At 41.8% G+C, this 26,985-nt stretch overlaps 1 protein-coding gene across 1 annotated transcript; it reads left to right on the top strand.

Moving 5' to 3' along the window:
* Positions 1-25,784, top strand: LOC125456073 (doublesex- and mab-3-related transcription factor 1Y-like). The gene is made up of 6 exons (XM_059647687.1): positions 1-112; positions 6,912-7,443; positions 9,640-9,914; positions 22,291-22,428; positions 22,528-22,578; positions 25,692-25,784. The coding sequence occupies exons 2-6, from the start codon at positions 6,990-6,992 to the stop codon at positions 25,782-25,784; spliced, it is 1,011 nt and encodes a 336-aa protein (XP_059503670.1). The 5' UTR covers positions 1-112; positions 6,912-6,989.
* Positions 25,785-26,985: the final 1,201 nt, after the last annotated feature.

The raw sequence follows: 26,985 nt of genomic DNA, 5'->3' as shown, positions 1-26,985 counted from the left end.
TCAGCTTTAACACTGGGCTAAGAAGACGTAGAGGCACGACAGGATCCCAGTCAAGGGATGGCAATGAGAGAAACAGCCAGGCTTCATTCAGTGGATCATAGTCCAGTGAAAGGTAAATTTTAGCTTAGGGCAGGAGCGAGTGGCGTGAGAGGGATTTGGATATAAAACACAATCCTATTAGCTTATTGCGCAAGAAGACAGTGGATATTAACAGGAATAATGGTGATAGAAATGTGAGAAAGGATGGGGACTGCAGTGTTGTGGATAAGTTGTAGTTTATGGAATGCAAAAGCTGTGAGAACCGCAATGAGTCAAAAGCCAAGATAAGAAAGGCTAAAGAGTAGGGTGTAATCGGGTGTGAATTAAATTGATTGTTTTCAGTTTTATCGTTTATTTTACGCAGGTTTCATATTATAATTTTAACACGTTTCCTGTGTTTTTTTCCTGAGTAGATTAATGTATTTTTCTTCAAGGTTAGTGCTGTCCTCTTGTGGTTGTTTAGCTGCATTACAGAAAGGGAGTGCTCACTTCAAAACAACAGGCTCAATTTTACTAAAAATCAGTTAAGGATCAATTTTGAGGACTTTCATGAAGGGCTTCCCTTCGTGAGCTGTAGCAAGTTATCTCATGCAATTTTCTACTGCCCACTTCAGTATGGATGCTGCGTGATGCTGTGGTGCTGTGTTTTCATTACTCTTGCTCACCATTGGCGGAAATACTCTCCACTGCCAAGATTTCCGTCTGCGGTGCCCTATTTAGAGACGAGCTGTTTACCGGGACAATCACTGCCAGCCACAAATACCCCTTCACTGCACTGTAATTGGAAAGGAAATGAGAAAGAAAATATTCTGAGGGCACATAGGTGCCATGGTAACACTTCATTGTGAGTGGAAGCAAACACTTTTACTATTTTACATCATTAACTGTCTGATCAGATGTGATCGTAACTACAATTACAAGAATCAAGCTACACAGGTTACCTCATTCTTAGCACTATGCCACGCTAGAATCAGAGTGCTACTCTATCCTTAATACCCAATGTAGCAGAGCATTTTTCTATGGTTCAATGTGGGAGCTTCACATGTTGGAAAGCCTTCAAACTGTTTAAGTCATTCATGTTTATTGAATAACACGAAAAGTAAACAAAGAAAAAAGGTGCATTTATTCCTGGGAACAAACAGGGTGTGACTTAGTTTGAGCAACAGCAAATTTTCAGTCAATGAGTGATCGCTCAGCTCACATCTCTTGGAAGGCAGGTGTCAATTAAGGCTTGTCTAACTTATCGTACCCAACGCCACTTTGCTTTATCACACTGAAGATGATATTTCACCTGCTCAATGTCCTCATCTCCTCCTCCTCAGTAGACTGATTCCCCACTCCAAACTCTTCAACATCCCCTCACATCCCCTCTTTCATCTTCTCCCGTTGTGCAGAGCATATGCTTGGATTATATGCATGGTCTGTCTGGAACGAACTGCAAGGCCCCCTATACCAATCCAAACAATGGAGCTTCATTTTTGGGTAGCCTGTCATCTGCTCCATAATGGCCCTGGTGGAAGAATAGGTTGCACTGTATCAATATTTGACCTCAGCCAGGGAGATGCAGAATGGAGTCACTAGCCGTGGTTGTAGGGGTTAGCCTTTGTCTCTCAGTAGCAGCCTTGGAAGGTATCCAGCCCTTAAAATGAAGTGAAAACATGAAGTTCTCAAAGATAGAGGCATCATGACAGCTCCCAGGGTACCTAGTACAGAATTCAAAGAAGTGGTACAGCAGAACACTTTTTTGTTGATGAAGTCAGTCATGTTATGATAATGATGCTCTCAGCATAATATGTTTACAGTTTATAGTGCCATGCACCTGACGAAAGCCAGCTACATTGGCGATGCCTACCACCTGGGCTACAGCATTGATCTTGTCACGGGAAATGAGATGAAATGTGTGATCTGGAAGAAATTGCATCAGTAACAACCTTGATACATTTGGGGTTGAGAAATTGAGAGATATCATATTGTCGATTCTTGGAAGCTGCTAGGTGCATAAATGTTTAATGTTCCCTTGTTGGCCACTGGGATACGATGGTCATCCATCCCTTCAGGTTGCAAGTTCTGCTTCAGCAGATGGTACAGTTCAGTGCCCTAGAACAGTGTTCTGGCATGCCCACAGGTAGAGGTGGCAGTGCACTCTGCTCATTTAGAGAAAATAACATTGAGGACAATAGACACAAAACATCCTCCTTTCTCTGCATCTTGAGGGGAACTTCAGTGGTGACTTCTTCAAAAAGAGAATATTTGACTGGAGCTGGAGATTGCTTACTGGCACATTTTTTTCTCCTTGATTTTCTGCACCTTTGTTGCATTACAATTGCAGTACTGGTTGTGCTGCTGTGGTTGGATCCATTGGTCTTGGTTCCATGAACCTCTTTGGGGAATATCAGAAACAGAACAGAACTGTGTGAGCAGTCAGCATTTGCATCACATATAATGACAATTTAGTACAGTTCTCCTTACAGTGGGATGTGGTGGATTCTGACAATGAGGACCATGAAATGCCTTGACGTAGACCTTTGACATAGTGGACCTTATTCTGATGTATGCAACAGGAACCAACCCCACATCACCTAAGGAAGGCAGCATTGCATGTAAGTTGTTGTTGGCAAACACTTGCTTCAAAGTGAGAAGAAATCAGCTCTGTGCCTTTGAGACCATAGACTGTCTTTGTGCTTTGTGGTCTGCAGGTCATGTGTGATTATTTCTCTTTCATAGAAATGACTATGATATAATAATCCACAATATGGTCCAAATTGCTTGTGGCCAGGGTTTGTATCCTGCAAGTGGAACTATGATTTTATAATTACAAATGTCTTTAAACTGTACTGTGTAAGTGCCTAATTAATGCAATTTCTCCTTGAGGGGCTTCACATTTCAAAAAAATAGAGCCAATATGCTCAAACTGAAAAAGAAATACTCACTTTGCCTAGATAACAAGGTGTGGAGCTGGATGAACACAGCAGGCCAAGCAGCATCATTGTAGCAGGAAAGCTGAAGTTTCAGGCCTAGACCCTTCTTCAGACCCTTTTTCTGAAGAAGGGTCTAGGCCCACAATGTCAGCTTTCCTGCTCCTCTGATGCTGCTTGGCCTGCTGTGTTCATCCAGCTCCACACCTTGTTATCTCGGATTCTCCAGCATCTGCAGTTCCTACTATCACTCACTCACTTTGCCCACTCCAGATGTGATAGAATTTTTTTTTAATTTCCATTGTGCATTTGCAATGTGGATGAGGATGGAAGACAATACAGGTCATGGTCTGCAGAGTAAATTTCTAGCTCAGCTGTTGATCTAGGTGACTCTCCAAATCTCCACGTTCCTTTCTTCCTTGGATTCCCTGTTAACTCGGCTAAGTGTGACTTCCAGACATATCTGTCCAACTCTTTTGTTTACATCTTCATCTCTCAACATTACCTCCTGAATTCTGTACTTCTTTCTTAGCCATGTCAATCAACCATTGTGCTGAACTGTCCCCTGTTGAAGCTAGGTGGCAGTGACTGGAGACCATAAATGACTACTATGTCCCTGGCAGTAACCCATCTCCTCCAGTGTATTATTGTCACCCTAATATTTCGGGTAGCCCCCGTTGCAATTGTTGTCCCCTCTTTTTAATGAGACCTCCAGCAGCAAGTGGAAATGGCAATGGGGGAGCACTGAGCTGACCAGTTCTCCAGGACTACTGCCGCCAAAGGCATTATGAAGGAGAACAGCTTGAGCAGTCTAATGAACTCTTATGGAGAGAAAGGGTGGTCTTTGGTGGGAGAGGGTTGATGGTAAGGGGTTGCACATGGCACAGGAATTCCCTAGCCCAATGTAATTTGCATGGTCACTATACGTGCATAATGTAATGTGCTCCCTGTTTATCTTTCATTTCCTTACCTGTTTGTAATGGCATGATGCCAGTGGAATAAATAATTGTGCTTCAGAATCTTTGGGCTATCCATGCAAATCCATGCGTTACATTTCTGGCATAGATTGCAATGACACCTAGCAATGAGAAAGATAACTCCTCGACCTGACAGCGTAGGATGACTGCTGATATTGATGACTTCTTTCACAGTTGGAGAGGCGTACTGTAGCCAAAGCAAGGAAGTGACTTCACCACAGTATGGGGTCCCTGGTTCATCAGAGACCTCTAGAAGTAATTGCAATGGATTTTACAGTCCTTCACCCCATTTGAAATGGGGCTGAACACATTCCTGCATTCATAAATGACTTTACCAAGTTCACACAGGCCATTCTCACCCATGTTCAAAAGCCTCAACTACATCAAAGTGTTAACATATAATTGATTTGTGTGCTTCAGTATCCCAAGTTGATTTCACAGTGATCAGGGACACAATTTTGTAATCAGGCTCCCACAGGAACTTCGCATCACCCCTATCATGCAAAGGGCAACAGACAGTATGTATGATTCTACAGCAATCTGCATGGCTGGCTGCACACCTTGGCTCTTGACAGTAAGCAGACAGAACTCAGGCATTGCCTGAGTACCTTCTGGAGCTGGAATAAGCTTAGAATAGCACCTCATTTGTGGGCTACCCTCCATACTATCCCTTCTTTGATGTAACCCTGTCCTTTCTAATAACCATCTCCTTGTGATCACTGTCAGGTTAATGAATGAAAACAACTTACTGGAGAAGGAGGCTCCACAAACATCCCCACTCTCAATAATGCAAGAGCCCAGCATATCAGTGCAAAATACAAAGCTGAAACATTTACAACAATCTTCAACCAGAAGTGGCAAGTGGATAATCCATCTCAGCTTCCTCTAGAAGTACCCAATATCACAAATGCCAGTGTTCAGACAAGTTAGTTCATTCTACATGATATCAAGAAATGGTTAGAGGCATTGGATAGTGCAGAGGCTATGGGACAAGATAACATTCAGCAATAGTGCTGAAGACTTGCACTCCAGAACTTCCCTCTTCCCTAGCCAAAGCTGTTTTAACACAGCTACAACACTGGCATCTATGCACAATATGGAAAATTGTACAGGCATGTCCTGCACACAAAAGGCAGATCAAATCCAATCTGTACAATTACCACCACCAGTCTCCTCTCAATCATCATGAAAGTGGTGGAAGGTGTTATCAACAGTGCTATGAAGCAGCACCTGCTTAGCAGCAACCTGCTCAGTGATACTCTGCTTGGGTTACACCAGAAGCGTTGAGCGCCTGACCTCATTAATTCAATCATGGACATAGGACCTGAATTCTAGAGGCGATCGCCCTTGATATCAAAGCCACATTTGACTGAGTGGTATCCAGGAGCCCTAACAAAGCTGGAGTTGGTGGGAATCAGGGATAAATTCTCTGCTGTTTGTAGTCATACCCTGACATACATGAACACAAAGGAAGATGGCTGTGGTGTTGGAGATCAGTCATCTCAGTCCCAAGACATCACTGCAGGAATTCCAAAGGATACAGTCATCAGTCCAACCATGTGCGACTTCAGTAACGACCTTTCCTCTATCGTAAGGTCAGAAGTGGGGATGCTCACTGACGATTGCACAATGTCCAGCACCGTTCATGCCTCCTCAGATACTGAAGCAATCCATCTTCAAATGCAACAAGATCTAAATAATATCCAGATAGGTGAAAGAGATATAGTTTATTCTATTATGGTGGAAATATATTGTCCAATTTATAATGGCAGTTCAGTAGACTATGAGCTTGCTCCATAAGTTGATTCCTCTCTTGCCCCAGAAGTATTCATATTTACTCAACAGATAACAACAGGAAGACGCAATGTTCCCAAGTACACGAGTCACCCTGCCACTCATCAAGAACATATCAGAGATGACCACTAGACTACTCCAACCACCAGGAATAATGGTAGCACACAAACTGACAGTTACACCATGACAACAACTGACAAGAACAAAGGATCCCATACCGACAACTAGTAGGACCGGTGATATATATAAAATTCAGTGTAAGGACCGCCACAAACACTATATTGGACATACTGAGAGAAACTTAGCTATCAGTGTACACGAACACCCACTAGCTACCAAGAGACATGACCAACTATCACTCATTTCCATACACTTGGACAAAGAAGACCACTAGTTCGACTGGGACAATGTAACCATCCTAGGACAAGCCAACCAAAGGCATGCACGGGAATTCCTAGAGACCTGGTACTCAACCTGGAACTCCATCAACAAACATGTGGAAATAGGCCCCATATACCAACCACTATGAAGCAGAACTGGAGGCCAACCATCATGTCCAAGCAAACCACAAAAATAAGAAGTGGGACAGACCAACAATGCTTCACTGGAGGCACGCTGATCGGGCTACCTAGTATGGTGATGAAATGTCTGCAAACCAACCTAGCAGCTTATTGAACAAATCAATAATCCCAGTAATCATAGAGTTTATCAAAAGGTAAGTTGGCTTTGGTTGTATTTGCAGATTGTTTCTGGATTAGTGTGGCCTTCTCTGGGCGATGTTGGTACCTGGATCAGTCTACAGTATGAAACATGCAATAATTCAGAGACATGGGTGGTGGAGCTTGATGGGGTGTCATCCTTGCCTGGGCCCAAAGGTCGTTAGTCTTATCAAATTGTAGGTACACTATTGCAGAGTGGTTCTTGTTAGGCTGTAAATGCTTTTGAAAACATTTCATATTGGGTTACCCTTTATGGGCATTCCCAAATCTTCCAAATTTTCAGCTCCCTAAAAGATTCTGAAACTGAAATCCGTTTTTTCTAATCATATATTGGATTTTTTTCCGATCTCCTGTGAGTTAAGAGGTATTCTTTGGTTCCAATGTGTTTAAGGAATATATCAATTTGGGGACGATCTGGGGAAAGTTATAAATGATATAAAATGTGTATGATTTGTAACATTTTGCAGCCGGCAGGTGCAGCCTGGATTCTGTCTCGTTACCAGCTTAGCGGTTGTAGTATCCTCCTCAAACTCAGAAGGGGAAGGATGCCCGGGGGCACTAAAGGGGAGAGGGGTGTCGGGGCGGCAGTGAAGCCTCCCCGGACCCCGAAGTGCTCTCGCTGCAGGAACCACGGTTTCGATGTCCGGCTAAAGGGGCACGGGGCGTGTAGCTGGCGGCGATGCCAGTGTCCCAAGTGCTACCTGATCGCCGAGCGGCAGCGCATCATGGCAGCGCAGAAAGCGCTCCGCAAGCAGCAGCAACGCGAGGAGGAGATGGGGATGGCTGGCCCTTCGCTGGGGGCAGACGCCAGAAATACCGGCACCAGCCCACCCCCTGCCCCGGAGCAAGCAGCAGGCCAGCTCCCCAGCCCAGTGCCGGAGGGAGACACCTCTACCTCGGACAGGCGTGGCCCGTCGGTGGTGCAGGAGGCTAGACAGGGCGGTGGCGACAGGAAGGACAGTGCATCTGCCCATGTGGTCCACACCTCTGGCTCTTTGGGTAAGACGAATGAATAATTAGTCACTGTATTTTACACCCAATATTCTGGCCGCAGCAAATAACATTGATGAGGAGGGGGCGGAAACAAAAACGCCTTTTACATATTTTTGCATTCCAAGGAGACTGTTCAAATGTTCAAAACTCATATTATGAAAGTATTAAAATCCAATGACACTGACGAAACCAACAAAAAAATAGACCAGGGATCAGAAATAGTAATTGGAGTTTTCATCTTTAAAGTTCAGTAGTGTGAGTTTTGCGTGAAACGCATTTTAAATTATCTTATTCAAAGAAATCTGATACAGCACTTAAATGATTGAATTCTTCACCCTGCTGCTGGGAGACTTCGAAGCTCCTTGACGTGAAAGCATCAGGTTGGGGTCCTTGAAACATTAGCTACAGATGGATGCGTTTGCTTCTTTACATTTCCCCGCATCTGTAACAGAGCTGTATTTACTGCTTTCACTCCGAAGAAGGGGGGTTATTTGTAATTGTTGCTAATTACAGTAAATCTCGGTTATTTCGCCTGCAGTGAACGACTCCTGTTTAATTCAACTCCTGGCTGGGAGTTTCAGGTTGCTAGTTTGAGCTCTGAGTCGTCAGTCTCTGGACAATTTGTTCCAGGCCCGGCGGGGCTCACGCTATCTTGTAACAAAGTTTTCAATCATTCTCATCCGCGAAAAAGAAAAGATTGTGGCACTTTAGGGAGGGAAGGCTGGAGGTTAGAAACTGAAATGTCGGAGCAAACAAATTGCAAATTTTGTATCCTAGCAGCAAATCAATATAATGGTCCAAAAGATAATCAACATTCAATAATTGGTGGCACGAAGCGCCATTCTCAAAATCGGTCACGTTCAGGCGCACGTTTATTTTTGAGGGTTTTGCCGAACGCGGACACAATGACACAATCTTTTTATCAACCTCAAGAAAAGCGTTGGCTCCTTGCTGGGTGACGGTACGCGACCGCTCTCCGTTTCATTCAAGCAGACATTATTCAGCTCTTAGTCTGCAAATCATCCCCGCAGTGAGCGATCATCCCCAGAAATAGACTGGGGAGAAAAAAAAGCCTGCCAGCATCAAAAGGTGCCAGGCGAAAGACGGTGCACAGGTATTCCTGTTAAGGGATTGTGGGTCGAACTAACCGGATGGGATAAAAATGTCTTTTGTTTATAATACAACCAGAGGCAAGATTTTTTTTTAAATGGAACGGCTTTGTAGGTGTAATTATCACCAGCAAAAATCAATGAAACTGCCGGATTTTAGGCATAATGATGGATACTCAGAAGGAATCAAATACCTTTGCTCTAGATTGGTTAACTTTTGAGTTAAAGAAACTCCAACGAACTGCATTAACCTCAAGAGCACAGTAACACATTGTGCCATTTCATTGCAAAGTATTCTCCTTCCACTGTAATCCATATACCTTGCAGAATCTCTGCAGTTCTTAGGCATATCACATTAATCTAAATAGAAACTCTGAAAACAAGTTAGCACTATAAAATGGTTTTACTACAGAAACAAACATTCAGTATTACTTCGCCCAACTGGGACATCAAGTCAATAGAGGAATTATTTGGAAGACTGACCAAAGGTTTGACCAAGGAGATGACTTTTTAGGAACATCTTGAAGGGATGAGACAGGAGTTTAGGGTAGGATTTGCTGTATATGGGATCCTTGTGGCTGAAGGCACAGCTGGCAGTAAATGGGAGCAGACAGATGGACAGCATAAAAGGCCAGGGTTGCATTTGCACAGATTCTGGGGGTAGGGTGGAGAGTGACCACAACAGTTCCAAAAATATGAAATGGGGAGGCTATAAAGGGATATAAGGAGCAACTTGGATAGCATGAAGTGTTTTATTACAGAGTTAGCCCACAACTGTCTTCCTCTGACATGGCTATTTTTCACGTATGATCCATGACCAGAAGTTTCAGCAGGCTGTTCAAACAGCATGGAAATTTTTTCTCTCGTTTTCTCTGATGTTCATGCACATCGTTTCCAACAGAAATCACAGAAAGGTCAAGGAGTTAACAATGCTATTTAATTTTCCTGCTAACCTTGCACCATTGGAACTGGGAAGCTGTAAACTCAGCCTTCAGTGCCTCCTGACTATAGTTTTGTAGTTTAGTTTCTTCGCCTTGTAATTATTTGATTTAATGTCGGATTGATTTCTGAGAGTGCTTTCCTTCACATTTAGATCATCCTGCTTTGTACCAGGAGGTTTCCACCACCAGTAAAGAGCAAGCAGAGAGGAATTCTGTGACTGGTGGCTTTTACCGGAATATCTTGCCACCTAAGCTGTATACAGGATATTGCAGTAGTGTCTACAGTTATCACCCCTTCTCCATGGGTTTTCCAATGAATCAGCCAGGCTACAAGGGAGCTCCAATGCCAACTGGAATGTGTGCCTCAAGAGGCAGCTTTAGGCCAGTCCAAGGAAGCCTTGGAGCATTCCATCCAAACCCCATGTTGGTAAGACACTAAATAAATGGATAATTAGCAATACTACTTTCAGTTAAATGATGGAATATCATTTGCATTTTTAAAGATGAAAAATGTGGGCTGAACATTTAAATTTCAGGATTTAATACTGAGCATTCTTTTTCAATCATTTTCTGAGGGAATTAAAATACAATCAAAGGTGTTCTTCACATACTGGTTTCCCTCTATCTAAGAATGAGACAGCACATTCGAGGTTAAAATTGTGGCTGCGCTGGCTCTTTGGGAGAGGCATTTGAATTAATCCCTGCACATTTTTCATTTTCAAGTACTTGTCCAGTTTTTTATTTGTAAACTCTTATTTAGAATAAACTTCTTTCATTCTTTCTGACACTGCCCTCCAGATCACAACTCACTGGATTAAAAGAACTCAAGTTCACCTCTGGCTTTTTTGCCAATTACCATAAAGTTGTATCCTCTGGTGACTTGCCCTTTTGCCACAAAAATATTTGTTCTTTATTTAGTTTATCAAAGCCCTTCTAGATTTTGAACATCCCTACTCAATCTCCTATTAAACTTCTATAAGGTGAACAATCCCAGTTTCTCTAGTTTGTTCATATAACTGATATCATGGGTTCCTAGTAATATTCTCGTAAATCTCCTCTGCGCCTTTTTCTAAGACCTTATCATCCTTTCTAAGGCATGTTGCACAGAACTGGCCGTAAAGCTCTAGCTAAGGCCTAACCTGTGATTCCTAAAAGTTTGACATGTTCCTTGCTTGCTCACTTTATACCTATGTTTACAAAATCAAAGATTCTATAAATGTTTGCTTTAATAAAACAACAGCACCAGGGACCCGGGTTCGATTCCAGCCTCGGGTAACTGTCTGTGTGGAGTTTGCATGTTCTCCCCGTGTCTGCGTGGGTCTTCTCCGGGTGCTCCGGTTCCCTCCCACAGTCCAAAGATGTGCAGGCTAGTTGGATTGGCCATGCTAAATTGCCCGTAGTGTTCAGGGGTGTGTGGGTTATAGGGGGATGGGCCTGGGTGGGATGCTGCAAGGGGCGATGTGGACTTGTTGGGCCGAAGGGCCTGTTTCCACACTGTAGGGAATCTAATCTAATCTAATCTAAAAAAAAACTTTTCTCAACCTGTCTGACTACCGTTAAAGTGTACGTGCAGCCTCAAGTATCTTTATTCCTGCAAACCATTAAATTGAATTTATACTGGTTTTCTTATTCTTTCTACTAATTAAATATAAAGGTGGAGCGTAAGATTTTGAACTGGGAGTTTAATTATATCTGTACGATCAAAGGATCTTGTCCCCTGTCTTTTCACCTGAAGATTCACAATGTGCAAGTCCACAGAAAAATCAACCAACATATTGTTAAAAATCTTGTTCGTGCACAAACTTCCTTTCCAAATTAATGCTTTTATTTGTCACACTTTTATGACAACATTCAACATTGAAACTATCAATGTAGATATGTAGAATTAAATCCTTCAAACTCATAGTTGGTTGTAACAATGTAGTTGCAAGATGTGGCCAGTGGATGACACTGCGGAGAAAGATTTTGAACTCAACTCTCCCAACTGTTGCAACTTTTGTGCAGATAGGTTTTCCAGTATCTGCATATCTTTAGTGAGCCCCTTAGGTTTAATTTTTTTATTGCTGAGGATATCTCAAAGGGAGAACATGCACATCGCCATAAAAAGAATAAAACTACTCTAAGCCCAAGAGATATTTTCTAAAGTTTAAAGTTTTTGTTTGTAGATTTGTAGTTGTGGATGAGGTTGTAGACATGCTGTCTGAGTCACTGGGTTTGGTTGCAAATGTTTCATCACTCTGCTAGGTAACATTGTCAGGGCGCCTCTAACAAAGCGTTGGTGTTGTGTCCCTCTTGTTATTTATATGCCTCAGTTCATTGGGATGTTTGGTACCACTTGTGGTTCTGTTTCTCAGTGGGTTATACACAGGGTCTAATTCAATGTGTTTGTTGATGGAGCTCCAGTTAGAATACCAGGCCTCCAGGAATTCCCTGGCATGTCTCTGTTTGGCTTGTGCAATTATGGATGTGTTGTCCCATTTGATATTTTAAAGATTTTTTAATACATATTTAAGATGTAAAGTTATTTAAGACATTTTTAAACGATTTGTAATCTGTTTATTGTAGTGTAATAGAATAACAGTTATAGGAAGGAGATTATTAAGCAGGAGAGGGTTCAGAAGAGATTTACCAGGATGTTGCTAGGTTTGGAAGGTTTGAGTTATAAAGAAAGGCTGGATAGGCTGGGACTTACGTCACTGGAGCGTAGAACATTGAGAGATGACCTTATAGCAGTTTAAAAAATAATGGGGGGTACAAATAGAGTTAATGGTAGTGATCTTTCCCCTAAGAAGGGGGATTTCGAGACTAGGAGGCATGTTTTTAAGGTGAGAAGAGAGAGATTTAAAAAAGAGATGGTGGCAATTTTTAATGAAGGGGGTGGTTCACGTGTGGAATGAACTTCCTGAGGAAGTGGTAGATGTGGGTACTGTCAAAACATTTAAAAGACATTTGGATAAGTACATGAATAGGAAAGTTTTGGAGGGATATGGGCCAGGAGCAGGCAGGTTGAATTAGTCTAGTTTGAGATTATCTTCGGCATAGACTGGTTGGACTGAAGTGTCTATTTCTGTATGACTCTATGACTCTATGTAAATGATGAGGATGTAACTGATGACATGACTGACATCAGTCAGCCAGCCAGTTTACAAATACAAATAGAAATTAGGAACAATTAGAGTTAGGAGCAACTGTGATTTCCCTTTAACAAAACTATGTTGACTCTAATTAATATGTTGAACTTTTCTAAGTGCCCTGCCATGTATGTGATATAGTTAGCTACCTGCTTTCTGCCTCTCTCCGCTTTTTGAATAAAGGAGCTAAATTTGCTAATTTCGAATAGAACCTTCCTCGAATCTAGAGCATTTTGGAAAATTAAAAGTCAAGCATTAACTGTCTTACTAACCAGTGATCGATCAGGATCGGGAACAAATCAACCGGTACCTCCAGCAATTTGCTCAGTATCACTTCCACAGTAATTGTATTTTTCTTGAGTTCCCTCTCCTTTCTATTTCTTGATTTACAGCAATTTCTGGGATGTTACTTATGTCCCTGTTGTGAATCCTGATGCAAAATACCTTTACAATTCAGTCGCCATCTAATTTCCTATTATTAACTATCCAGTCTTACTTTCTATAGGCCCACTGCACATTTTGTTAACTCCTTTTGTCTTTAAATATCTGGAGAGTCTTATTATTCATTTTCATATTTTTATCTAGCTTTCTCCTGTACTCTATTTTTTCTCTCTTTATTTTAGCCATTCTTCACTGTTTTCTACATTCTTTCCAGTCTTCTAGACTTGCCCCCCTGCAACCGTTGCATAATTATATACATTTAGTTTGATACTATCTTTAACTTGCATAGTTAACCATAAATGTTGGTTCCACCCCTTGGATTTTTTTCTTTCTTCTTTGAATATATCTATTGTGTGTGTTTTGAAATATCCTTTTAACTGTCTGCCACTGCATTTTGTTGATCTACTCCCTAACCTTTTCTGCAAGCTCATTTCAGCTAGTTCTGCTTTCATTCCCTCCTAATTACATCTATTTAACTTTAAAATACTTGTCTTGGACGCACAGTTCTCTTCCTGAAACTAATCACAAAATTCAATTATGTTATCACTGCTATCTCCTAGGGGCACTCTTTTGAGGTTATGAACCTAAGACCATAAGACATAGGAGTGGAAGTAAGGCCATTCGGCCCATTGGGTCCACTCCGCCATTTAAATCTTGGCCGATGGGCATTTCAACTCCACTTCCCTGCACTCTCTCCGTAGCCCTTGATTCCTTGTGAGATCAAGAATTTGTCGATCTCTGCCTTGAAGGCATCTAACGTCCCGAGTCCATATTAACCTCACTCAACAGTGCAATGTTCAGAATAACTTTATTCCTGATTGGCTCCAGAAACTATCCTGAAAACATTCTAAGAGCTGTCCTCTGGGTCCCGTTACTCGCTTTATTCAGTCACATCCTTCTTTCCCTGACCAATGGCTAAACTAAGAAACCGTGTCTTGCAGGGAGTGACCACTTGGTAAAGTCCCCCCCTCCCTGATGTTTTGTAGTGTCTGCAGTTTGGTCCTCAACTTATAAATTGAGCCAAAGTCACTTGAGCTGTAAACAACTCATTGCAGGCATGTTTTCCATGGTCCCTGTCCAGGAACTCACTCATACCGTAATCACAACACATCACTACACTGGTGACCTGAGTTTTTTTTAAATTAACCACTGAATGCTTTGCATGTTTCTTTATTTTCCATTTTTTTCCATATTTTATTAACCCTTCCCCAGTTCCTGTACAATTTTAAACCTTAGAAACTGAATTGACGTTCAATATTCCAGTTAGGTGATCTGATATTTAAGAGTTGAGTAGATTTACCTTCCATAAATTCAAGTATTTTAATGCTTACCACGCTTTACTTGTGGAATCGAATCTTACTTAATAACAAAACAAGGAAAAAGAGTTAATATTCACCACTTGTTAGTTATTATAACTGCTTAATATTTTAATAATGACCCTGATTGATATTTCCTAGTTTAGATAAGAATGAAATGACAAATACTGACCAGTCTATCATGTACCTGCTGTCGTCTAATGTCTTACCTCAATTGTTCTTTCTGCTTGGGTGCTTTGCAGCTGGAAATGTGGAGATGTGTTTCTACTGGTGGTTCCCACTCTGTTTAAAGTGCTTTCTCCTAGACGTGACTCTGCATCTGTGTCTCCGCTGGTGGTTCTCCTTTCTCTACATCAGGAGAGGAAAAGTATCTCACGAAGAGAAGGAGCCAACAGCATGAGATAGTGTGCATTTATAAAAACCTACAGCCCAGAAAAATAAGGAGAAGTGTCTTACTATGCTAGCAGCATTTTAAAGCATAGAATAAAGTATGGTGACAGCAAGGGAGACCTCAAAAGAAACTCAGAAGACTTTGAACACAGGGCTACATATCATGAAGACACTAAACAGCAGAAAATGCAAGAGGGTTTTAAAGCTCAGCCACAAAGTGGCAGCCCCCTAGAATGTTAAAACATTGAAATACAACACTGACAAAAAGAAAAAAAAAACCAAAGTACAACAGCTATTAAAAACACAGACAGTCCGAATGAATACAGAAGTAGAGAGTTCTGAAAGCAGCAGTTTCAACACTACTGAATTGCGTTAGACTTGTCTGAAAAGGTTAAGCAACACCAAGTCAACTTGTTTTTATATGTTTGGGTTCAATAACTGATGATGCCATGGTAAGACAAAACGTGAAAGAAAGTATTACAGAGCATGGCACATTGATTAAAACATTTGATGCTGCTTTAGCCCGAAAAGAAATTTAGCTTTGGAAAGGGCAAGATACAATCAGTGACCTCAGGAACTGAAAGAATAGAGGCTTTTTCAACCAACTTACAACATTTAGCAGGATGTTGGAGGTAAGGAACACTAAAGAGTGAATTAATTTGAGATTGTACGAGAGATAAAAAGTTCTTAGACCTTGTCCAGTTCAAAGATCTAATGTTGAATAGGCGGGCTAATTCACCAAGCAGCTGGAAGTCAAGACCCAATACTGGTCACTTCTGTGATGAAACGTGATTTCCTCTAACACAGTCAGATGGGTCGACCTTTCTGAAGGTCTGCCAAAAATTGTGTGCATCAACATTAACCCGTATTAATTTTTTAGCTGTGGGTTGAAACAGATAAGTAACACAGTGAATGCCCAGCAGAGGGAGCTGAGGTACTGGAAATGGGATCAGTTAGACTAAAGTACTGCCGGATAGCAGCATCTTCATCACGCAGAAACTAGGAAAAAGTCCTGCAAGAGAAAAATTCCCAATAAAGTGGAAATCAATACAACAAGGAAAAAAGTGAAGAAATTAGTGATGAAGAATAACAGGTAAGACAACATTCTAAGGCGAGGTCAACATTCTAAGGCGAGACCATCAACTTGAAGGTGTAAGGGTTTGAAACAATTTACATTTGACACAGGAGCAGCTGTTCAATATTTACAGACAGCATTCCATGGTTGAAATCTGTAAGAGTCAGATCAGATAACAAAACTGCAAGATCCAGGAGGCACAGATGTTCAGCTGTGTTCAAAGCAACATAAAACTTAATCACAAAATATGAAATGTTAGTGAAACATTCAATATGCTGAAGAATCAGAATATGCCATTATTGAACAGAAATATTGTATTTGACCAAGTCTCTTACGTGAGAACGTGGATACAGCTCTCCAGAATGAAAATGTGAGAGAATTTCGACAAGAAATTCGTAAACTATTCAGAGGCCTAGGAAAACTGAAGCTGGAGTATCATATATTCTGCACAAAAATGCTAAGCCCATTTGCTTTCCCACTCCCAGAAAAAATCCTCATCCTCTGATGGGAACGTTAAAACTCTGTTTCACAGCATGTTCTAAAGTGGCATCATACTGCCAGTGATGCAAATGGCACATAGATGGTCAGGGCTACTAACTGTTCCCAAGCTAAATAGAGAACCAAGGTTCTATGTGGATATCACTCAGTGAAGAAAAATCAATCCTATTTTGTCAACTGATGATAGTTTGGCCGAATTAGCAACAAGCAAGTTTCTTACAAAGTTGCAAGTAAACAGTTGGTTGTGGTACACACCTCTAGACCAAGAGTCAAGATTACTGGCTGTATTCGTTACGACAGAGATTATGGGAACTGCAGATGCTGGAGAATTCCAAGATAATAAAATGTGAGGCTGGATGAACACAGCAGGCCAAGCAGCATCTCAGGAGTGCTCCTGAGATGCTGCTTGGCCTGCTGTGTTCATCCAGCCTCACATTTTATTATCTTGTATTCATTACGACACCAGGTTATGGTCCTACTGGTTTACTTGAAATCACAAGCTTTCGAAGCATTAGCCCTTCACGTGATGAAGGAGCCACACTGTGAAAGCTTGTGATTTCAAATAAACCTGTAAGATTATAACCTAGTGTCATGTCACTTCTGATGTTGTCCACCCGAATCCAACATTGGCACCTCTACATCATATATTCATTACACCATTTGACCAGTGTTGCTTCAACCTCTGTATCAGAGATTTTCCAAAGATGAATGTCAATAATTCTGGAAGGGAATGGAGAACGTTGAAACTGCAGAGGCGCTGGCCTAGTGGTATTATCGCTGGACTGTTAATCCGGAGACCCAGACAATGTTCTGGGGACCTGGGTTTGAATCCCACCCTGGCAGATGGTGGAATTTGAATTCAATAAATATCTGAAATTAAGAGTCTCATGCTGACCCTGAATCCATTGTTGATTGTCAGAAAAGCCCATCTGGTTCACTAATGTCCATTAGGGTTTGAGCCTGCCATCCTTACCTGGTCTGGCCTGTATGTGACCGCAGACCCACAGCAATGTAATTGCTTCTTAATTGCCCTCTGAGCAATTAGGCATGGGCAATAAATGCTACTTAGCCAGTGACAGCCTCATCCCATGAACAAAGAAAGAAAAGAGAATATAGATAATATCCTGGTGCATGGAAAGGGAGAAGGAACATGACTAGAAAGTCAAAGAAGTGTTAACAGCATTGCAAATATAGGACTTAGACTAAATAAGAAATTCCAATTCTTGAGAACAACAATTACCTTTCTAGGACACATAATCCAAGAACAAGGCATCATGCTGGCCCAAGAAGATACAAGCCAGTGAATCTCCACCATTGTGCTTCTTAGGAATGGTGAATCAAATGGGAAAGTTTATCCCTAACTTAGCCAGTTTTACTCAACACAACAGAGCGATAGAAAAACGATACTGGGGTCAGGAACAGATTGCACATTATTAGATAATAAGAAAGAAGCTACTTTCCACTGATATTTTACCATTTTTATATATTCACTTGTGGTAGATGTGCATTGCTGGATGACCAGCATTTATTGCTTGTCCCTAACTGCCTCGAACTGGATAGCTTGATGGGTTATTTCAGAGGGCATTAGACAGTCAACCACATTGCTGTGGATCTGGTATCATATGTAGACCAGATCAGATGAGGAAGGCAGTTCACCTTCCCTGTAGGATACTTGTGAGCCAGATGATCTTTTCTGACAATGAGCAATGGTTTTGTGGTCACCAGTAGATTATTAATTCCAGATTTTTATAAAAGAAAAATTCAGATTTCACCATTTGCCATGGCAGGATTCAAACCCAGGTCCCAAAACAATCAAGGCATTCTCTAGAGTGATTCTGGCTACGGAGCAGAATTTCTCCAAGTGCAAACTGGTGAATTGAGAGAACCAGCACATTGTACATCAAGAGTTTTATGGAAATGGAACATGGGTATACAACTCTACAGTAGGAAGTGGGAGCAGTTACACAAGAATGTGAAACTCCAGGTCGTGATGGATCATGAGATTTTGGTGACGTTATCAGGATCAAAAGGGATTGTAAAAACGCCTCCACATTGGTGACCTTCTGCACTCCGCCAGGGTACCACATTGTTTTCTCTGGTCCTTCACATTCACTGTCTGTGCTATTGCACCAATCTCCCATAAAGGCTCATACTCTAGCATTCTCGCTTTTACCTTCATCATCTTCCCTCACTCACCCTTGTTTGACCCCCAACAACTGCCCACACCATTAATCCTGCATGGCCTCTGTGGCGCCTACCCAATAGCCTAAACCGTCTCACTACTTTTGATCACCTCCAACAGCACTTACAGCTGCTGCCTATGTTCAGTTCACGCCATCTCTCCCTTTCTCTCATTCCAGGAGAAGATAGCCCACAACGGGACCGAAAGGCCCCAGACTGGTGAAGGGTTGCCCAATACCAGGCATTTCACCCATTATGAGGGGAGAATCATGTCCCTCACTTGACAGGATTGGAATCACTCCCGCAGGGGTACAGAGACATCAATGTCCTGCCAACGGGAGAAGTATCGTTCTTCATTTCGTTGAAACTCTTGTAGTAACACCGCTGTCAGTGTCATTCATTGCATGCCACTTCTAACCAATGGCGGCTGTACTTTCTGTCCTTTTTTTCTTTTGGGCGTCCCTAGTGGAGAAACGGCCTGCTCCACCAGAAGTCACTTCTTTGATTTGAGGGTGAGAGTACTGAGGCCACAAAGGAAGAATTGGCAAGGTTGTCTCCTGCAGCCCCGCCACCTCAGGTACTGACAGCTCAGTGGGAACGTTGTGCTTGGAAAATTTGGGAGCACCGTCTGGTGAGCGTCTCACTGTGATAGCTCCACAGCTTGCTGAGGAAGATATAGTCCAGTTGGAGGTACATCAGAGGCCAGGGAAGAGAGGGCCCCTGTGCTGTCGGCAGTCATTGATCTACATTGCACAGGAAGGAATAGGAACAGCAGACAGGGATGTGGGAGGCAAAAGCCCGCATAGTCCCGGGGCTCTGGGAGCACAGCTTCACAATGGAGACCCAGTTGCCTTAAGCATGTGACCACCTGTCAGCTTCCATGGACAGGTTGGCAGCTGCTAAGGACAGCCAGATGCAGCACTGTTAGAGAGGGTTGTAGAGGCACATACACCCACACTCTATTGCTCAGGCCATTGGTCTTCAAGATAAAAGGAACGGTGACAAGGTGATGAGGAACCTGCTGAACGCTCAGGTGCCCCTATCTCACAGGCAGACACTGCAGGGGCACCCAGCCAGAGGAAGAATCACAGACAGGCTGCTCAGTAATCTAGTCTCTGGACACTCCAGAAGTGGCTGGGCATTACACCTCCATAGTACCTGACTCCCTCCAGCCCATGTTTGTGCAAGCCAAGGACGGTCCACCTGCTTCTGGTAGGAAGACCCTCAACATGTCTGGCCATTCACACAGCAACAATCCCTGTGGTCACAACCAAAACTCCAGGGCCAATGGGATCTAGTGCCAAGCCCAACTGCAGAACCTGGGACAAAACTAAAATATGATGGGAGGGAAAGAAAGAAAAATTAAATATGGGTTGCATGAGTGACAGTCCAGTGTAAATAAACGATCACATTTGGATATATTTTATTCGTTTTACATTACATCTGTTTAGTTGAGTCTCTGTGAAACTCTACATGTAACTGTTCCAGCGTGTTCCTTATCTTGATCGAAATACAGGGTGTACCATGGATTGATGTCAGTGTTGAGAGCATGCTGCAGCACGTGGAAGGATGAGCAAGGGATAGACAGGACAATGAGTTCTGCTGGCACCCTTGCCTCTCCTGGTTAAACATACCTATGCTTTCCACGGCCTCAGTTTGCAAAACCGTTGGTGTGAGTGAAACGGTCAGCGATGCATAGGGCAGGGAGTGTACAGCACAGAGGGAGCGAATCACCGTGGACTAGGGACAGTGCAGATCTGATTCACATGTAGTGCATGGGATTTTAAATACTATCCTCTGAAATACCTAACGTTGGTGAGTCGTGTACATCCCTTCCTCACAGGTCCAAACACTGAGCCCGTCACAGCCATTTTCTCTATCATTGCGCGTTTTGATTTCGATAAAAGGTGACAACAGACAGTCTTCAGTGAGTGATCTCCTGTTTCCACCTCAGCGTGGCGGTCAGGCCCTGATCCTCCACTCGACTGGTACAGGAGGCTGCTCTTAAGTTCCTGTGCCAGGATCCCTGACTTACAGGTGCCTCCATGGATGTTGGTGAGAATTACATGCCTAAAATGTTGAGATATGGCTGCTTGCTTGTTGCAGTTTGTTTGCCACATGAGCTGCTGGCACACGGTGCAGCAATGAGATTGACATAGCTCACCATTGTACAGTAAGATATACTTACTGCCCTTGACTGGGGACTGCTGACCAGCAAGACCAGCTGCCTGACTGTGTGATTGCATTAAGTGGCACAGCCAGGCAGGAATACTGTGAGCGAATGATAAGAGAACAAGGAAGCAGCCCTGAGATGCAACCTGGTCTAATCTGTGAGCTGTCCTTTCATGCAAAGTGTCTTTAAGCAGCTTCTGATGTTAGTTGCTGCTGTGTGCGGTGCAGTGCAGGTCTATACTTTCCAAGTGTCCTGCATGTTGGTACTTAGGGGTTGGCAAATATTGAATGCCAGTATCTGGAGGACGGGTACATGCAGTTTGTATACACAGATTGTACCCTAAGGTACTGTTTTGTGCTGACCGACATGGAGGTCCTTTGGAGCATATGGTGAGCTGAAGTCGCCATGTTGAGAATTCTCAGTGCCTAGTTGGCTCGCAGCAAGTGGTAAAAAGGAAAGCTATATACGAATGAGGTGAGTTGCGCATGAATGAGGTTGTTGATAAGCTGTAATCCTCCTTATTAGGCAGCTCACTGCTTCTTCACAAGAATCTTAGCTTGACTCCTGGAACTTGCTTAAAAGATGCAGCAAGTTGCTTTTGCTGTAGAGATAGGGCATGCGGACTTCTCACATAATTCTGCCATATTTCTTGATTTGGTCCATATCATTTAGGCACATATAAGATTCTGCCTTTTGAGTTTTTACAGAGAAAAAAATTAAAAATAATAATCTAGCGCCCGAAACATCAGCTTTGGTGCTGCTAAGATGCTGCTTGGCCTGCTGTGTTCATCCAGCTCCACACTTTGTTATCTAGTGCTTTGATACTGCTTAGTCAACACCAAACATTTGGCCAGCAAACAAAAGGCAAACTAAAGTGACCAAAGCCATAAAAAGAAATAATAAAAATAGGTCTTCAAATGAAGTGAGACGTGACAAATTGCAGATTCATTATATCAGACAACTTTTGTCTCTGTCTTCACAAGATACCTTGACGTGCCTCTTTTCACAGCTACTTTAATATAATTGTGGCCATATTGAAATCTACTGTTTAATTTATATACTGTCTCAGAAAGCACATTAAGCAAGTCTAAGTCACACTTTTAATTTTGTACTCATCAGCTGAAGGATACAAATATAGGAAATGGAATATATTTCCAACTGGCGGATCTAGTGTCACCATTGAAAATGGTCAAATTAACCACAGCAGCAAGCTAGATTCAAATTAAAAGTTAAAACAATACCCTGACAATACACAATAATCGCAATATGAGTGAGGCACCCCTTACCGTGCCAGTATAATGTAATATTTTCCAGTCCTCACATAAGCAATCCCTGGCTAACGGTGACAAATGAGTGTTGTGGCAGTTTAGCATTGTGCTGGATTTGAACTCGTTACCGATGTGAACAAGTAGTTTGCTAATACTCTGCCACATATATTTAGGATGGAAGTGGGAAGGAAGATTCCTATTCAATAGCAGTGGCTGAAATAAGTTTGCATTGCTGGTGAATACAGAATGAAGCCCACATCCTATTTAATTCACTGGCATTTCCACTGAAAGCTGCTTTCAATAATCCAAATTTATTTGCATTTTTGGTAGATGCGAGACAATGGTTGTGGACTACACTCGCCTTATTACTCACCACCTCCGTTTCTTGGTTCAAGATTGTTCTCAGGACCTCCTTATATACCCCCACTCATGGCACCAAGAGTCAGTGAAGCTGCTGGTGAAATTGACGTAACTGCGGGTAAGAATGTTGAAAATATCATCAGCAATTTAAGAAACATACATGCATGTTAGCTTTTGTTTCTAAAAACCGAAAGAACTGCAGATGCTGTAAATCAGGAACAAAAACCAAGTTTCTGGACAAGTTCAGCAGGTCTGACAGCATCTGTAAAGAAAAAAAATCAGTTATTTTTTCTTCACAGATGCTGCCAGGCCTGCTGAGCTTTTCTAACAACTGTTTTTGTGGCTTTCATTTCTGTTAAGTTTTCCTCCTCTCATTTTCTCCACTGACGCTGAGGCATTGGCTGTTTGCTGGGATTTCATGGATCCTTGTTGTCCAAGTGGCCTCGATCCATGTGTACACCTAGTCTGGAGGCATTCATGGGTATTTCCAACAGGGAAGGGAATTAAGGCAAATTCCGTTCTTTGTTACCTGACTTCCCGTACATAGAAATTTCCAACTGGGCAGTGAACAGCAATCTTGGCTGATTTTGCTGTTGTCCGCCAAGAGATGCTACATCTGATTGTATAGCTACCTACCTCTATCTAAATAGAACTAATTTAGGCATTGAATTGAACCAGGAACTGTCCATGTCAATGTGTTATGCACGTATTGTTTTGCATGCTTCAGTATCAATAAGCAATCAGAATCTATACTAACTAATGAAAAAGGTAAAGGCAGCTATAAAACAGGAGGAATTACCTTTATTCTGACATCCATACAAAAAAAGTGACTTACTTTTCCCTCCAATGTTCTAAGAACTTCTCATGAAGACACTGGAAGAGAATATGCAGCACGGATCAATTGGTCCAAGCAGACTATGTATTTCTCTGGGGGCAGACAACATTATTTGCACAAACTATATTGGGTTCCTGAATGAAACCATTCAAGCTTTTAGGTGATGTCCAATGATATTGCCCTGTCCCTCGAAATAAACAAGGCTTGTGTGGTGCTGGAGAAAATGAATACCTCCTTCAGAAGGTGAATCCAGGGTGTACATCTGTACATGTCAAATACTGCATAGTCTCTCCAACTGTATGATCATTCTTCACTTTGGGATGAACAGGGCACATAAATTTAAGAATGTCACAGCTAACTATAACACAATCTCAGATAATAAATACATACAATCTTTCCAGCATTGGCTGCTGAGCTGCTAGGAGAAACAAGATCCTCACTGATTTTCCCTTCATGGACCAATTGTAGCCTTTCCTTCTCAATGCAAGCTAATACAGCAGAGAAAAATCATCCTGGCCTGCATACTTCAGTTCCAGACTCTGCAGTGCATATATCATGCTCTTTGTGTACCCAATGGCTCATGAAGGAAATATTCCAGTTATGTAAAAAAAAGTATCCTCAAATGATCCAAAGATGGAATGTTCTTGAAAGTATTTTCAGCCTTGAAATTTACACCCACATTTGCTTTTTATGGAGACTGGGATTTTGATGTCACTCAGGTTGGATCAGCTGATACCATTCCTGGTTTCTATCAAGTGATTCTACTTGAAAACATAGCTGTGTAGATGTTGGCTTGGGAGGAGATCAGGATTGGCTGTGATTTCATCCCTCGTGTATATTATCCTGTCAAGGCTCATTTTTAAGACTGCTTGAGCATGGTATCAAACCTCAAACAATGTCTGTGGAAACTGTAACCTTCAAGAGTTGGTTTACAGTTGCTCTGTGACTAACATTGTGGAAGATTCTCAACCTTCACCACTTCCTTTTCATTTAACAAAAACAACTTATATCTATATAGTGCATGCAATGTCATAAAACTTCTCAAAGTTCATCACAGAAGTGTTTCAAAGCATATTTAAACACCACATGTAGAGTCAAAAGTGTATTTAGAGGCATATTTCAAAGTGTATCTTACAGTGAAAGACAAGTTAAACAAATGAAGAAGGTTGAGGAAGTGAATTCACTGAGGACTGAATGTGGGAGATCAGCCAGGGATATATTGGAATAGACAAGCCAGGAGCTAACAGAGGATGAGAGAGAGAGTGAACAGCAGATGAGCTGAGTTAGGAGCGAAGTTGGGAGATGTTATAGAAGTGGAAACAGGCAGTCTTGGGTGTATGTGGTCAGAAACTTTACGCAGGGATAAATAAGATACCAAGGTTGTGAACAGTCTGGTTTAGCCTCAGACTTTGGTCAGGGAGCAAGTTAAAGTTATTGGCTAGGGAATTAAGTTTAGAGTTTGAGAACCGGAAACAGTGGCTTTGATCTTCCCAGGATTTAATTGGCAGAAATTTCTGGCCATCCAGTACTGAATGTTGGATAAGCAGTCTTATAACTTACCAACAGAAAAAAGATTCACTACGCTTTGTGGTGAGGTACTACTTGGTGTTATTAGCATAACTGTGAAAATGAATGCAGTGCACAGACAAGAATAGGAGGGCCAGTGGATGGAGCCTTGAGGAACCCAAGAGGTAATGGTGTAGGAGGGGGAAAAGAAGTCATTGCAAATTACTGCAGTTAGATGGATAAGAATCGTATCAGATGAATGTAGTATTATCCAGCTGGATGATGGTGGAGACATAGTTAGAGGAGGACAGTGTGGTTAACCATGTACCATGTCAAAAGCTGCAGACAGGTCAACAGAGAGAGGAGGGGTAGTTTACCTTTGTCACAATCACTTAGGATGTCACTTAGGACTTTGATAAAAGTTGTTTCAATACTGTAGTGGGGTGAAAACCTGATTCAAATATTTTGTTCCAAAAAAAAACAAGAGCAAAGCATTTGGGGGTTGGTGGATGGAGATAGGATGGTAATTGCAGGGACATTAAGGTCGGGACTTTTTTAAGGAGATGGGTGATTGCAGTACTTTTAAAGGTGATTGGGACAGTATGTGGACAGAATTGTGAACAATATCAGCTAACATGAGGTTCAAAAGTGGAAGTTGGGCAGTCAGCAGTTTGGGGAGTAAAAGGAGAGTGGGAGGCGTGTCTTATAATGACAATATGAACTGAGAAAAGGCATAGGAATATTGCGGAGGAACTAGAGAAAAATGAAATTCAGCGCTGGGGCAGAGGGAACTGTAAAGGAAGGTTGGGTTTCTGGGCTGGTGGAAGGGAGGAAATGTTAAAAGTTGATCAGATTGTCACAATCTTAGTGACAAAGAAGTCCATGAACTCCTCACACTTACTATTGGAGGTGTAGTTATTTGAAACAGGGAAGAGCAATTTAAGAAGCAGTTTTCAGTAGATGAAAGATTGAGGAGTATGACATCGACTTTTGATTGTATAGTACTTCTAACTTCTAAAAATTCTCCAAGGCATTTTATGAAAAAGGAGACGAAGGTGATGTTGCTGGGAAGAGAAGTGATGATGCAGACAGTGATCAAGCAAACAAGTGTTTGGAAAGGTGACTAAAGGCAGAACTGAACGAGTAGATTTTGAAGAGTTTCAAAAGAGAGATCTCGTAAGGTTGAGAGGTTGAGTGAGGGAGTTCAGAGTTTATGATCTTGAAAAGTAAAGATTCCACTATCAATGCTGGAAATTGACAGGGAGCACACAATGAAGCAGGAATGGAAAAGTTGAAAATGTGAGTCGGTGAACAGGGCTGAAGCAAATGTCACACTACCTACATTAAATATATATCAGAGCATAAAGGACAGGGTAATATGAAGAAAAGAGAAAGTTCACATTTTCATTAAATCGTAGGTTGTAGTTTGTAGTTTGTTCAATAGATCTTTTCGAAGTGACTGTTTTAAACAAAATGGAACAGCTTCTGTGGATAAATAATTATTCTTGTATTTTTCACCTTACTAAAGTAAAGGCAAATAATATATAAAAGGTAAAGTCTGTTTGCTAGTGACCTATAGAAACAATGAATTTCCCCGCGTATGAAAACATAACAAGATTTATGTGAGAAATAAATTATGTCAGCCTGTATTGATGGTATGTTTCTGTCAAGCATGCCCTCATTTTGAAAGGTTTGTTAAATCAGGCAGTGTATAAAATCTGATGTATAAAGTTCAAGGTCAGCCATGGATAAGATTATTAAAAAGACCAAGGAGTAAGCAAAAGATCAACAATTTGATTATAGGAAGCTTCTTCTTATCTGAATATTGCTGTGATCAAATGCAAGATCAGTTGACTGATTTACCTTGCTGACGGTTACATCTTAGTTTGTTGCATAAAATTGTGTTACTTCTGCTATACAGAACAGATTTGTATTCCCTCTGTTTTCCCCTCATCTTCTGAAGGCATTTCATGATTGGGTATACTTTTCCATAGAGACACTTTAGAATTTGATACCATACTCAATTAACCACTATAATAGAATGGTTACAGTACAGAAGGAGAACATTCCGCCGCTCCTGACCATTCCAGCTTGCTATAAGGGCAACTTAACTGGTCCTATTCCTCTATCCTTTCTCTGTAGTGCTGTAATTTCTTTTATTTTTACTGTTTATTCAGTTCTCTTTTCATAGGCATGATTGAACCTGCCTTCACCACTTTCTCAAGACAGTGCATTTCAAAGCAAAACCACTCCCTGTATGAAAAAGATTTTGCTCATGTTACTATTGTTCCTTTTACCAATCACATTTAATTGGTGTCCTCTGA

Source organism: Stegostoma tigrinum, chromosome 8, assembly GCF_030684315.1.
Source record: "Stegostoma tigrinum isolate sSteTig4 chromosome 8, sSteTig4.hap1, whole genome shotgun sequence".
In the NCBI taxonomy this organism is placed as follows: Eukaryota; Metazoa; Chordata; class Chondrichthyes; order Orectolobiformes; family Stegostomatidae; genus Stegostoma; species Stegostoma tigrinum.
Note: the sequence above shows the minus strand (reverse complement) of the source record. Positions and strands in the feature narration are given on the sequence as shown.